At 45.3% G+C, this 14,084-nt stretch overlaps 1 protein-coding gene and 1 pseudogene across 1 annotated transcript in view; both read right to left on the bottom strand.

Annotated features, from left to right (window-relative positions):
• Positions 1-317: 317 nt before the first annotated feature.
• LOC144506088 (transmembrane protease serine 2-like) overlaps positions 318-14,084 on the bottom strand; it is a 41,181-nt gene continuing 27,414 nt past the window's right edge. Inside the window, exons 9-13 of the mRNA XM_078231905.1 lie at positions 13,249-13,421; positions 9,969-10,064; positions 7,404-7,540; positions 2,944-3,100; positions 318-529 (exon numbers count right to left, since the gene is read on the bottom strand). Coding sequence (XP_078088031.1) covers positions 318-529; positions 2,944-3,100; positions 7,404-7,540; positions 9,969-10,064; positions 13,249-13,421 — 775 coding nt within the window. The remainder of the gene's footprint in view (positions 530-2,943; positions 3,101-7,403; positions 7,541-9,968; positions 10,065-13,248; positions 13,422-14,084) is intronic.
• LOC144506723 (U2 spliceosomal RNA) lies at positions 8,755-8,904 on the bottom strand (annotated as a pseudogene).

The raw sequence follows: 14,084 nt of genomic DNA on the forward strand, positions 1-14,084 counted from the left end.
AAAGAAACCACAACAAATTCAGTTCCCAGTGGACAATTTGGACAGCGGATTCAATTTTCCGAGTTTTATAAAGGGTGTTTCAAATGCAATCTTTCCAACGGGTCATTCAGCCTTCATTCAGTCCGGTCACACGCTGCATTTTACCTGTGATGTTTTCAGCACAGTAGTTAATATAGTCTGTCCCTAGGATGATGGGTTCAACTGTTGCAATCTGTATATCACTTTACAAAAAGAGGCCATTTAGTCCCGGGAGCTAGTCTTGGCAAGTCACCAAGCTTATCCTAACAGGCAATTCCTGCACACTCTTCGCGAAATCCTTAAGGAAATTGGGAGGACGAAGAGGGCGGGGGGCTGAAGTTGCTGGGGGGCGGGGGGTAGTGTTGTGATGGTTGCTGGGCCATCATCGCAGGGAATTGTGCAGCATCCAGGAAGGAAGAGGAATCAAAGCGATCGATACGTCCTTTCTTGTTCTCTATGCCCTCACGAACAACAGAGATGCTTGCAAACTTGTCCAGTTTCAGCGATGTGTCTAAAATCAGACAATGGCATTATAAACTGAATGAAAATCAACAAATTAAAGGCATCAGTTGACTTGTTTTGTAGATTTCCAGATATTTAAGGAGGAGTTACATTAGTTTTAGAGAGGCATCATGTTAGACATGTTAGTAGTTCATAGAATCATAGAAAGTTCATAGAATCCCTACAGTGCAGAAGGAGTCTATTCGGCCTATCGAGCCTGCACCAACAACAATCCCACCCAGGCCCTATGCCCGTAACCCCACACAGTTACCCTGCTAATCCCCCTGACACTAAGGGACAATTTAGCATGGCCAATCAATCTAACCTACACATCTTTAGACTGTGGGAGGAAACCAGAGCACCCGGAGGAAACCCACATGGGGAGAACGTGCAAACCCCACATAGACAGTGACCCAAGTCTGGAACAGAGCCCAAGTCCCCGGTGCTGTGAGGCAGTAGTGCTAACCACGGTACCACCATGCCACCCCATTGGCATAGGTATTTTTACATGGCCACACCTTGCCCTTCTACAACCCCTTTAATGTAACAAAATGACACAAGGCACTTTACAGGAGTCCAAACAGACATAATTTGACACCAATTAACTTTCAGAGATACGACGACAGGTGATCAAGAGCTTGGTCACAGAAGTAACTTTAATGGAGCTTCTTCAGGGAGGAGAAAAAGAGATAGAGCAGCAAAGAGGGAAGGAATTGCAGAGCTAAGTGCCCAGGCAGCAGATGGCACAGCACCCAAAGGTGGAGCAAAAAGAAAATCAAGGATGTGCAAGAGATCTGAGGTGGATGAACACAGAGATTTCCATGGGTTGTAGGAGGTCACAGAGACAGAGAGGTGCATTGCAGGATTAATGTTGAATTATTTTCCATTTATCCTTTCAGCGGAAATGGGCGTCGCTGGCTAGACCAACACTTATCGCCCATTTCTCATTGCTCTCGGGAAAGCGGGGGTGCTGTTAGAGAGGGACTCCCAGGAGTTTGACCCAGCGACAGTGAGGGAATGGTGGGCGATACATTTCCAAGTCAGCATGGCGTGTGACTCGGAGGGGAACTTGCAGATTTATTGGTTTATTTCTATTGCAGCCAGCCAATCAGGAGAAAGTGGTGGCTCATTTTGCAATAACACTCTTTACTTGAGGCTAAAAACACACACCATGCCAACACCCCTGTGCAATACCGAGGGCAGTCAGAGATATTGTCCTTCAACTAAGCTGTCAAACTGAGCAACAATCTGTCTGGTTGGGTGGATGTAAAAGATCCTATTGCACTATTTGAAAGAAGAGTAGAGTTTAGTTTATTTATTAGTGTCACAAGTAAGTTTACATTAACACTGCAATGAAGAGTAGGTGAGTTATTATCTGGAGTCCTGCCCAAAAAAATGGATATATTTCTGCCTGTGGGATCTTGCTGTTTGCAATGTGGCCCTGCGTTTCCACAAGTGGGATCTTCCAGTCCTGCTTCCTGGTGGGATTTACCAGTGCCGCCAAGTCAATGGACTTCACAGCAAAAAACCTCAGCCCATAGGTGTCAGAAATACGCAAAATGAGCTCTGGGCTGCCTGATGATTGTGGAAGGCACTCCATAAATGCAAGTCTTGAACACTCTGGCAATCTGTGCTGAAGTTCCCGCACCCAATCAGAGCAGGTTCAAGACAGGGTTGAACTCAATCGTGATGCGTTTTTCCCTCTGCAACCCTATCACCAAACCACCATTCATAGAATTCCTACAGAAAGGAGGCCATTCAGCCCATCAGGTCTACACTGACTCTCGGACAGAGTATCTTACAAAGGTCCTCTTCCCCCACCCTATCCCTGTAACCCCACACATTTACCATGGTTAATCCACCTAACCTATGCATCTTTGGACACTAAAGGACAATTTAACATGGCCAATACACCTAACCTATGCATCCTTGGACAATAAAGGACAATTTAACATGGCTAATACACCTAACCTATGCATCTTCAGACACTAAAGGACAATTTAACATGGCCAATATACCTAACCTATGCATCTTGGGGCACTAAGGGGCAATTTAGCATGGCCAATCCACCTAACCAGCACGTCTTTGGACTGTGGGAGGAAACCGGAGCACCCGAGGAAACGCACGCAGACAAAGGGAGAACATGCAAACTCCAAACAGACAGGCACCTAAGGCTGGAATTGAACCTGGGTCCCTGGCGCTGGGAGGTAGCAGTGCTAACCACTGTGCCACCATTGTCACATAGTCTGCCAACACTCAATGACAAGGTTCCCACATGGCAAAACAGCCACTTGGGGGAGACACAGTAAGGTACAGGGCACCCAGGGTTCCATGGCTCAGTTTGAGTCAAGCCTTCTAGGAGAAGGAAGGAGACACATGAAAGTCCATTTGAAAATAAGCATGCTCCGCAGCGGTGATTCTCACTTGCCTTTAATTGTAGGTAAATCCAGTCCAGCATTGTTGGGACTCTCGAGTATACCCCTGGATTCCCAGGTCTGGCGCATCCATATCCCCAGCTCGTGATACCTACTAACCACCACAGTGACTTCTGGTTTGTAACTAAAGGGCCACCACTGTCACCCTGTCTCATAGAAAGAAACAGCGTTTGTGCAATGCAGAATACTTGAACTTAGATACAAACAATTTTAGCACCAATTAAAGGAACAAAGGTATTGTCTATCAGCTAACGGACAGCTTCAATCTAATTCCTCATGGGAACAGAACCAGAAAACAACATTTTCCTTTGAGTTCATTTATTCGTGTCACAAGTAAGGCTTACATTAACACGGCAATGAAGTTACTGTGAAAATTCCCTTGTCGCCACATTCCAGCATCTGTTTGGGTACACTGAGGGAGAATTTAGCACGGCCAATGCACCTAACCAGCACGTCTTTCAGACTGTGGGAGGAAACTGGAGCACCCGGAGGAAACCCACGCAGACACGGGGAGAACGTGCAGACTCTGCACAGACAGTGACCCAAGCAGGGAATCAAACCCGGGTCCCTGGCGTTGAGTCAGCAGTGCTAACCACTGTGCCACCGTGCCGCCCCAATCCCTCCAATCCCTAGCAGCTCGTCTCAATGAGTACAGAATTTTCACCAAGCAGTTCTTTGGAGAGAGCTGCATGTCATTATTAGAAGCCCCAGACATTCCATGGGGAAGGGATGGTAGATAGCCCAATGACCAAAGAGAATAAATATAAATTATCGCTAAAAAAGGCATTTTGTCAAAGCTTTTCCTCTTGCACTCACCAGGGCAAAGACAAGAATACCATGTCGGGGAAACAACAACTTTATATTGTATGAGTACTGATAGGTTGGCTAATAGACTCTGATTGGTGGAAGTGCTGCCATGGAGAATGTACTAGATAATGGTGAAAGTTAGTTAACCGCCAGGCATTGTTCGAAAATTTAAATCAGGCAGCTTGACTCTGATTGGTCAAGGCATTGCCCTGAGGAATGAACCAGCGAATGGCTGTCATTAATTCTGTTTAGCTGAAACAGGCACACTGTGCATTCATGTTCTTTCTGCCTGCCAACCAATTTAAGATTGTCAGTTGGACTTGCAGTGTGGCACATTTGTGTATACTGGAAGCGACATGTATTGACACACAGAGCCTTGTTCTTAACAGACAGGTACACACATTGCACCTGTTTTTGTTAAACTAAATAAATGATCACATTTGCTGGCTCCTTCCTTAAAAATATGCTTGGACATGCACTTGAAGCGCCATAAGTTACAGGGTGACAGAACAAGAGCTGGAAGGGTAGCATGAGGCTGGATAACTCTTTTTCAGCTGAAAGAGATATGACAGTCAAATGACCTCCTCCTGTGCCACGGAATTGTATAATCCTCTGAGAGAAGCTAGGGGGTGTCAGGGAGAAGGGGGGGGAAGGGTTGCAGGCTTTGGAGTGGAACCCAGATGTCCAATATTCATGCTCCGTTCACAAAGGCAAACAAAACTAACCTGCCTTCTTCCCCTCACCCCAACCCCGCATCAAGGAGCCAAGCTTGGAGGTATCCCATAGGTGCACCAGGAATTTTCCCAAATACGCACTCATTAGTTCTGATAACTCCCTTCAGCCTAGAGCTGCACTGAGTTCAGGTCGGTATCTAATAAAAGGTCCAGAAAGGTTTACAAAGCAACGGTAATCAATCTGGAATATCAACTGCAACAGATTAGAAAGAATGAACTTGCATGTATATACAGCACTGAATGTTTCCCTCCCCTCCCAAGGTACCTTTGCAAAATAGGTGCATGACACGGTTACCTTTTAAAATTAGATTTTCATTCATAAATTAAATTTAAATTTGTATTTTCTTTTGGACTCAGCATCGATTATGGCATTCCTTTTCCTGATGTGGAGATGCCGGCGTTGGACTGGGGTGGGCACAGTAAGAAGTCTCACAACACCAGGTTAAAGTCCAACAGGTTTATTTGGAATCATGAGCTTTCGGAGCGCTGCTCCTTCATCAGGTGAGTGGAGAGAGAGCTAGGTTCCACAAACACAGCATATATAGACAAAGACACAAGCGCAAGACTCACATTCCAACCATTATCTTGCAACTGTGTCTCTGTCGATATACGCTGTGTTTGTGAAACCACCTCTCCCACTCACACCTCCGAAAGCTTGTGATTCCAAATAAACCTGTTGGACTTCAACCTGGTGTTGTGAGATTCCTTTTCCTGTGGAGGGCGCTTTTTGTCCACCTTCCAGAGTGTTTAGCTCTCCTTCCTGTGGTATTGCTATTGTTACGAAGGCACTCGTGACAAACAAGTTGTGAATGGCAGGGATTTCTGTTGGCCTGCAGGCAATGTTAAATAACGACTCTTCCCACTCCCATAGAAGTTACCATCGCGTTGAACCCTTTCACGGCACAATGTGGAACATCATGATAGACACACGATAGTCATGGGGGGGAGGGGGGGTTAACTATCATTTTCCATTTGGAACAGGAATCAGCTGGATGGGGCACAGTTATTTTGTAACGACACAGCTACCAATTTGTACACAGTATGATCCCACTAAAGAAAAAATGTTTTTAGATGCAGGTTGAAGGATCAATGGTGGCTGGAACACCAGGCCACTGCCCCTGTTCTCCTTTTGGTAGAATATTTTAAGTAAAGTTTATTTATTAGTCACAAGCCAGACACTGCAATGAAGTTACTGTGAAATTCCCCTAATCGCCACACTCCGGCACCTGTTCAGGTCAATGCACCCTAACCAGTCCATGTGAGTGGAAAACATGGCTTTTTTCTGAAGTCTCATATGAAAGATGGCATCTCTGAACAGACAGCATTCTTTTCATACTAAAATGTCAGCCTGGATTAAAGTTAAAGTTTTATTTATTAGTCAAAGTTAACACTGCAATAAGTTACTGTGAAATTCCCCTAATCGCCACACTCCGGCACCTGTTTGGGTCAATGCACCCTAACCAGCACATCTTTCGGACTGTGGGAGGAAACTGGAGCATCCGGAGGAAACTCACGCAGACACGGGGAGAACGTGCGGATTCCACACAGGCAGTGACCCAAGCCGGGAATCGAACCCTGGCGCTGTGAGGCAGCAGTGCTAACCACTGCGCCATCGTGCTCAAGTCTCTGGGGTAGGTCTTGAACCTAACCTTCTGATAATGGACTTAAATTAGGATGTTTCTATGGCCATATACCATTGGGAGGCGATAGCCTAGTGGTATTATCACTAGACTACTAATCCAGAAACTCAGCTAATGTTCCGGGGACCCGAGTTCGAATCCTGCCACGGCAGATAGTGGAATTTGAACTCACTAAAAAATATCTGGAATCTACTGATAACGATGAAACCATTGCTGATTATTGGGGAAAAACCCATCTGGTTCACTAATCCCCTTTAGGGAAGGAAATCTGCCGTCCTTACCCAATCTGGCCCACATGTGACTCCAGAGCCACAGTAAAGTGGTTGACTCTCAACTGCTCCCTGAAATAGCCTAGTAAACCACTCAGCTCAAGGGCAACTAGAGACTCCCATGAATGAATGAAAAAAAGACTGAATGGAGGTCCTCTGTGTCCATATTTCTTTTTATTCACTCGTGAGACATGGGCGTCGCTGGCTGGCCAGCACTTATAGTGTCAATGTAAGAAGCTCGGGTGCCAATTGCCATATCCTGTACTCAGTGAAAACTCTGTGCTCTGTCCACAGATTCCTGCTCCAAAATGATGTGAAGCATTTTGTGTGACTATCAGGCTGTGTGAGGTGTTTGTTACAGGTAAGTCCATTCTTCCTTTTCATTGCGTTCCAGTGAGGCTTCATACTCATTGCTGCCTTTGTCTATGGATCTTCTGCATTTAGCGAAGGAATGGTTTCCTGCTCCAACAGGAACCATCATCCTTTATGACACATTCTGGACAGGAGCAGTACCTGCCCACATTGTCCATTCACTCACTCATGAAAAATAGACTCCAAAAAGAAGCATTTGCTTCTAAGCAGAGGATGCAGTGCTTTGAGAACTGCTGCCCCTTGGAGACTGCATGCCCTCAAACCAACCATCCTCAGAGCCATAAAGTCATAGGGCTTCCAATATTTTGTCAGGGTGTCAGCTCCAGAGAGAAAGCTCTCCGGCTGCACAGCCGAGTTTTCTCTCCAGATTCTCTAACCAGCTCCACTGAGATTGGGACGCAACGTTCAATGGGGACCAATCTGCATCAGAATTCCTTGGCTTTTTGTAGTGAGTAAAGTAGACAACTGTATTCCTTCCCTGGCTGAGGGTCACCAAAGGTAATGATGGCATTCCCCCTGCTAGTTTGACATCCAAATTTAACACAGGGCAGGGATTGAATCTGGCGGGCCGTGGACTGTGGGGAGGGCAGGTAGATTTGCTAAAAACACATCACGTATTAACAACACCTGACAAGCATCAACTCCACCCTCACGCAAACCAGCACACAGCATGCGAGATGTGATGAATTCATAATATGAAACCTTGCAATCAAAGTGAGCAATGAGAGGCACGATGGTCTTCTGTAGATTGGTAGATTGAATACCTGTAGAAATGATGAGAAAACATGCTAATGGTCCAAGCAACATCAAAGTTAAAATTAAAATTTATTTATTAGTCACAAGTAAGGCTTACATTAACACTGCAATGAAGTTACTGTGAAAATCCCCTAGTCGCCACACTCCGGCGCGTGTTCGGGTAACACTGAGGGAGAATTTAGTATGGCCAATGCAACTAACCAGCACGTCTTTCAGACTGTGGGAGGAAACCGGAGCACCCAGAGGAAACCCACACAGACACAGGGAGAACGCGCAAACTCCACACCAACAGTGACCCAAGCCGGGAATCAAACCCGGGTCCCTGGCACTGTGAGGTAGCAGTGCAAACCACTGTGCCATCGTGCCGCCCCCAATGCTGTTGTGAGAGAATTGGTGTTGTTGGGTGTTGTGCATGTCCTAGGCGAAGGCTGAGGAACACCATCACCAGCATGCCCAGGAGGTCCGGGGCGAGTGCAGGGAGTGACAGAGTAATGCGTCATGCATATGCCACTCCAGCTTGATAGCTGCTCAGGAATGACTTGAACCAATTTTGTTTTGCCGAAGACTTCCAACCGAGAGCTTGGTTCACATTTCATTTGATTTCAGTGGTAGATGGAGAACATCAGCCTCCAGGCCATGTCTTAGACTGAAAGCTAAAGAGCTCGGCCATTTGATTTGATTTATTATTATCACATAGAAACCCTACAGTGCAAAAGGAGGCCATTCGGCCCATCAAGTCTGCGCCGATAAAAATCCCACCCAGGCCGTCTCCCCAGAACCCCACATATTTATTCTGCTAATCGCTCTAACCCACTCATCCAGGGACACTAAGGGGAAATTTAGCATGGCCAATGCACCTAACCCACACATCTTTGGACTGTGGGAGGAAACCGGATCACCCAGAGGAAAACCACGCAGACACGGGGGAGAACATGCAAACTCCACACAGACAGTGACCCATGCCAGAAATTGAAGCCAGGTCCTTGGAGCTGTGAGGCAGCAGTGCGAACCACTGTGCCACCATGCTGCCCTGTGCAACATGTATTAGTATACAGTGAAAGGTATTTTTTTTAAATCCAATTCAATCAAATCAAGTCCAATTCAGAGTCTCAACAAGTTGAGACATTCCCGATCCAAGCTGACAAGACAGGGCCTACACTCCTGTCTTGGGCCTGATCTACATGAGCCAAGCTGATTGGAGGAGGGGGAGGTTTCCTCCTCCAAGGCTTGATCTCATTTGCATCTTAGCCAAAAGGCCGAGATGCCGCTTTTAAAAATTGCTTCATATGAATATGAAGCTTAAATGGCCTCAACCAAGCGCAGCATCCGATCCATACTACACTTGATCTTAGCCAAAAGGCCGAGAAGCGATACAGTGAAAAGTATTGTTTTTTGCGCTTGATACAGACAAAGGATACCGTTTCAGTGAGTGGGCAGATGGAGTACAATGTTGGTAAATGTGAGGTCATCCATTTTGGTAGGAATTACAGCAGAATGGACTATTATTTAAATGGTAAAAAATTGCAGCATGCTGCTGTGCAGAGGGACCTGGTTGTCTTTGTGCAAGAATCACAAAAAGTTGGTTTGCAGGTGCAGCAGGTAATTAAGAAGGCAAATGGAATTTTGTCCTTCATTACTACAGGGATGGAGTTTAAAAACAGCGAGGTTATGTTGCAGCTGTATAAGGTGCTGGTGAGGCCACACCTGGAGTACTGTGTACAGTTTTGGTCTCCTTACTTGAGAAAGGATATACTGGCACTGGAGGGGGTGCAGAGGAGATTCACTGGGTTGATTGCAGAGTTGAGAGGGTTGGCTTATGAGGAGAGATCGAGTAGAATGGGGCTATACTCACTGGAATTTAAAAGAATGAGGGGAGATCTTATCGAAAAATATAAAATTATGAAGGGAATAGATAAGATAGAAGCAGGAAAGTTGTTTTCACTGGCAGGTTAAACTAGAACTAGGGAGCATAGCCTCAAAATAAGGGGAAGTAGATTTAGGACTGAGTTGAGGAGGAACTTCTTCACACAAAGGGTTGTGAATCGGTGGAATTCCCTGCCCAAGGAAGCAGTTGAGGCAACCTCATTGAATGTTTTTTAAGGCAAAGATAGATTTTTGAACAGTAAAGGAGTTAAGGGTTATGGTGAGCGGGCGGGTAAGTGGAGCTGAATCCACAAAAAGATCAGCCATGATTTTATTGAATGGTGGAGCAGGCTCGAGGGGCCAGATGGCCTACTCCTGCTCCTAGTTCTTATGTTCTTGTATTCCTGCTATCATGGCATGGGGGCAGGCTCGAGGGACCAGCTGGTCATTTCCTGCCCATCAATTTTATACAATCAGGTCTGGGTAGTCCACGGCTGCATTACACACAGGGGCACAAAGCTCATCTATGCCAATGCTCCTCTGAAGCTGTGTGGTTGCACTGCATTCTCTTACCTGCTTCCTCTAAGTCTCCCCATCCAGAGATCCAGCAATCCACTGACGTCAGAAATTCTTGTCCATAGTTTGGCAAACAGATTGGTTGTATCGTTTCTAATGTCAGCACAAAATAAGGGAGCCGTTATCCACCGGTGGAATAATTTCAAAACTAATTTATAACTGAGTTAGTTAAAGCATTTTTTAAACTGCAAAGTTTCTCCGTTTTGCCGGTGTTCAATTGTTCAGTGTTTGATTATGTAAATCTGGCTGATCCACGCTCACTGTTCTTGATTGGTTCAGCCTGGGTGTGGAATCAGGGGAAATAAATAAAGGTGTGGAAAGAGCGGGAAACCTAAGGTGTTAGCGTGGGTGCGGACACTTTGGAGTACTGTGAATAAAACCGATTAGAGAAATAGAAACTGGTGCCACCCCGGCTTAGATCTGAGATACAAAATATAAAATATTATTCCTGTTAAAGAACAAAACACACTTTCATTCATGTAGCGCCTCACCAAACTTCTTAGAATTAGGACTTCTTGTGAATTAATTTGAATCTGAATTACTCCTGATCTGTCCTTACATATCAGGACCGGTCTATGACACAGTTGCCCAACTCTGGTCATCAAGACTCAAAACATTGAGTGGGATTTTCTGGTTACGCTCATCCTGAAACCGGAAAATCTCGCCCGAGGTCAATGGACCTTTGCATGGTCCGTGTCCCGCCCGCTGCGATTCCCATGGCGGGCAGGATGGGAAAATTCTGTCCATTGGCTCTATTCTCTCTCCACACACGCTGTCAGACTTGCTGAGACTTTCCAGCATTTTCTGTTTTTGTTTCAGATTCCAGCGTCCGCAATCATGGACTCGCCTGATGGAGGGGCAGCGCTCCGAAAGCTCGTGATTCCAAATAAACCCGATTGGACTTTAACCTGGTGTTGTGAGACTTCTTACTGTGCCCACCTCAGTCCAATGCCGGCATCTTCGCTTCCTCCGACTACGTATTAGGAAATCTGAAATCAGTGTCAGAAGCCCAGCAACAAACTCTACTCCCTCGCCACTGATGCTACCCCTCTCCCTGACAGCTGTCTGAGGCTGAACCTGGTTGCTTTCAACCCTAGTGTGATATCTAGTACCAGCACGAGCTTCTGATCACACACACACACACACACTCGCTTAGACTGACTATTTCTACCTCAGCAACATTGCCCAACTCCGTCCTGGCTTCAATTCATCTGTTACTGAAACGTTCATCGAATGCTTTTGTTTCCTCGAGACTAAGCTTTTCCTATATGCTTTGGGCTGGTCTCACGTGTTTGAATCTCAATACACTGGACGTCATCCAAATTTCTGCTCCCAGTGTGTGAAGTCCCATTCACCCGTTACCTTTGTGCTCACCCACCTAACCTACCGGGCTCCTGGTTAAACAATGCCTGATTTTAAAATTCCCACTTTTGTTTGCAAGTGATTCAGCGATGACCCCCTCTCTCGATCTGTAACCTCCTCCAACCCTACAACTCTCCACGAAATCTGCACTAGTCAAATTCCAGCTTTTTGAACATTCCTGATTTTCACCACTCCATCACTGGAGATCTTTCAGCTGCCAAGATTCTAAAGCTCTGGAATTCTCTCCTTAAACTTCTCTGCTTCTTGTTCCTCCTTTACAACATCCTAAAATCCACCTCCCTGTCAAAGCTTTCGGTACGTCCCCTTACATTATCCCTTTTCTTTGATCATTCCTTTGTGAAACACTTTGGAACATTTTGTTAATGGCGTGACATAAACACAAATCATTGTTATTAGGCAAAGAGAGCAGCGATATTACACGCAGCAAGATGCCACATAGATAATGAACTAAATGATTAGCTAATCCTTTTTTGATAGTGTTGACTTAAGATAAACATTGGCCAAAACATCCAGAGAACTTCCAATTCTAATCTATTCCCTATTCGTCCAAATCTTCTCAATACACGTGTCTGGGCCTGGCTACACTCTGTCAGCGTCCAAGGAATTGCAAATGGAAATTAACACAATGCAATCATCAGGGAACGTGTCGACTTCTGCTTTGCATCGTTCAAACTTTCCTGCCTTCCACCTTACAACAGACCTTCCCTTTTGTTCTTTACTTCCTCCCCTCTTTCGTGACCTTAAAACACTTTTTCATCCAATTCAGACAAAAGGTCATTGACCTGAGATGTCAACAGTACTTCTCTCTCCACAGAAGCTGACTGATCTACCAAGCTATTTTTGTCATTCAACTTTGAGATGTAGCTTCACTGTTATGAACAACATTTTTATTGCCCATCTCTTATTGCCCTTGAGAAGGTGGTGGTGAGCCAACTGCTTGAATCGCTGCAGTCCATGCAGTACTGTTCGGGAGGGAGTTCCAAGATTTCGACCCAGCAACAGTGAAGGAATGGCGACATATAAGTAGAGACTGAATCGACTGGGCTTGTACTCACTGGAATTGAGAAGAATGAGAGGAGATCTCATAGAAACATGTAAAATCCTGATGGGACTGGACAGACTAGATGCGGAAAGAATGTTCCCGATGTTGGGGAAGTGCAGAACTAGAGGGTCACAGTCTAAGAATAAGGGGGAAGCCATTCAGGACTGAGATGAGGAAAAACTTCTTCACTCAGAGAGTTGTGAACCTGTGGAATTCTCTACTACAGAAAGCTGTTGGGGCCAGTTCATTAGATATGTTCAAGAGGGAGCTGGATGTGGCCCTAGTGGCTAAAGGGATCAAGGGGTATGTAGAGAAAGCGAGAGTGGGATACTGAAAGAGCTTGATCACCCATGATCATATTGAATGGTGGTGCAAGCTCGAAGGGCCGAATGGCCTTCTCCTGCACCTATTTTCTATGTTTCTTTCCATGACCTCTGTGGCCTTTGGCCTTCGAGTGGTAGAGATTGCAAGTTTGGAAGGTGCTGTCCAAGAAGCTTTGTCGAGGAGCTATGTTGTTCTACTATTTTCACAGGGGATTTTCACAGTAACTTCATTGCAGTGTTAATGTAAGCCTACTTGTGACACTAATAACTAAACTTTAAAACTTTAACTGTGACTGCTATCATTTGGCCACATTTAAGGCACTGCATAAATGCAAACCCTATTTGTTGTGCTGCATCAGTTATTAAATATTGGAGATGGGGAAAGAAGTATTTTTCAATTGCTGAGGTGACTGAAAGGTGTAAGGTATCGTGATGCAACACCTTAGAATACAGCCAATCAGAACAGAGAACCCAAGGAGTGTAGAGGCGGGATGAGCTAAGTATGTCCATAAAATAATTTTGGAGTTACCTGACAATTGGAAAGGAGTTTTTAGCTTCATTAATGCTACGTCATAATCCTTGTTTCTTTTGTTAAAATTTTCGTGTCTGATAAATTTCTCTACACTGTGAGCCATTTGAGGACTTATTTCAATTTGCTGCAGAATGCCACCATATACACGCCATTGGGAAGGATAGGGGTGCCTGCGGAAAGAGGGATAAAAGATTTTGATGAATAACCACCACTTCATAGAATCATAGAATCCTACAGTGCAGAATGAGGCCATTCAGCCCATCAAATCTGCACTGATCACAATCCCACCCAGGCCCTAACCCCATGCATTTACCCTAGCTTGAGGAGGTAACAAGGAAGTTAGATAAAGGAGAGCCAGTGGACATGATTTATTTAAATTTCCAGAAGGCCTTTGACAATGCGCCGCATAGGAGACTGTTAAATAAGTTAAGTGCTCATGGTGTTAAGGGTAAAGATCCTGGCATGGATAGAGGATTGGTTGACTGGCAGAAGGCAGAGAGTGGGGATAAAGGAGTCTTTCTCTGGATGGCAGCCGGTGACTAGTGGTGTACCTCAGAGGTCAGTGCTGGGACCACAACTTTTCACAATATGCATTAACGATTTGGAGGAAGGAACTGAAGGCATTATTGCTAAGTTTGCAGATGATACAAAGATTGTAGAGGGACAGGTAGTATTGAGGAAGCAGGCGGGCTGCAGAAGGACTTAGGAGAGTGGGCAAAAAAGTGGCAGATAGAATACAATGTGAAAAAGTGTGAGGTTATGCACTTTTGTCTGTTTGTTTTGTCTATATCACGCGCAAGAAACAATACTTTTCACTGTATATTAATACATGT

This window comes from Mustelus asterias, chromosome 17 (genome assembly GCF_964213995.1).
Source record: "Mustelus asterias chromosome 17, sMusAst1.hap1.1, whole genome shotgun sequence".
Classification (NCBI taxonomy): domain Eukaryota; kingdom Metazoa; phylum Chordata; class Chondrichthyes; order Carcharhiniformes; family Triakidae; genus Mustelus; species Mustelus asterias.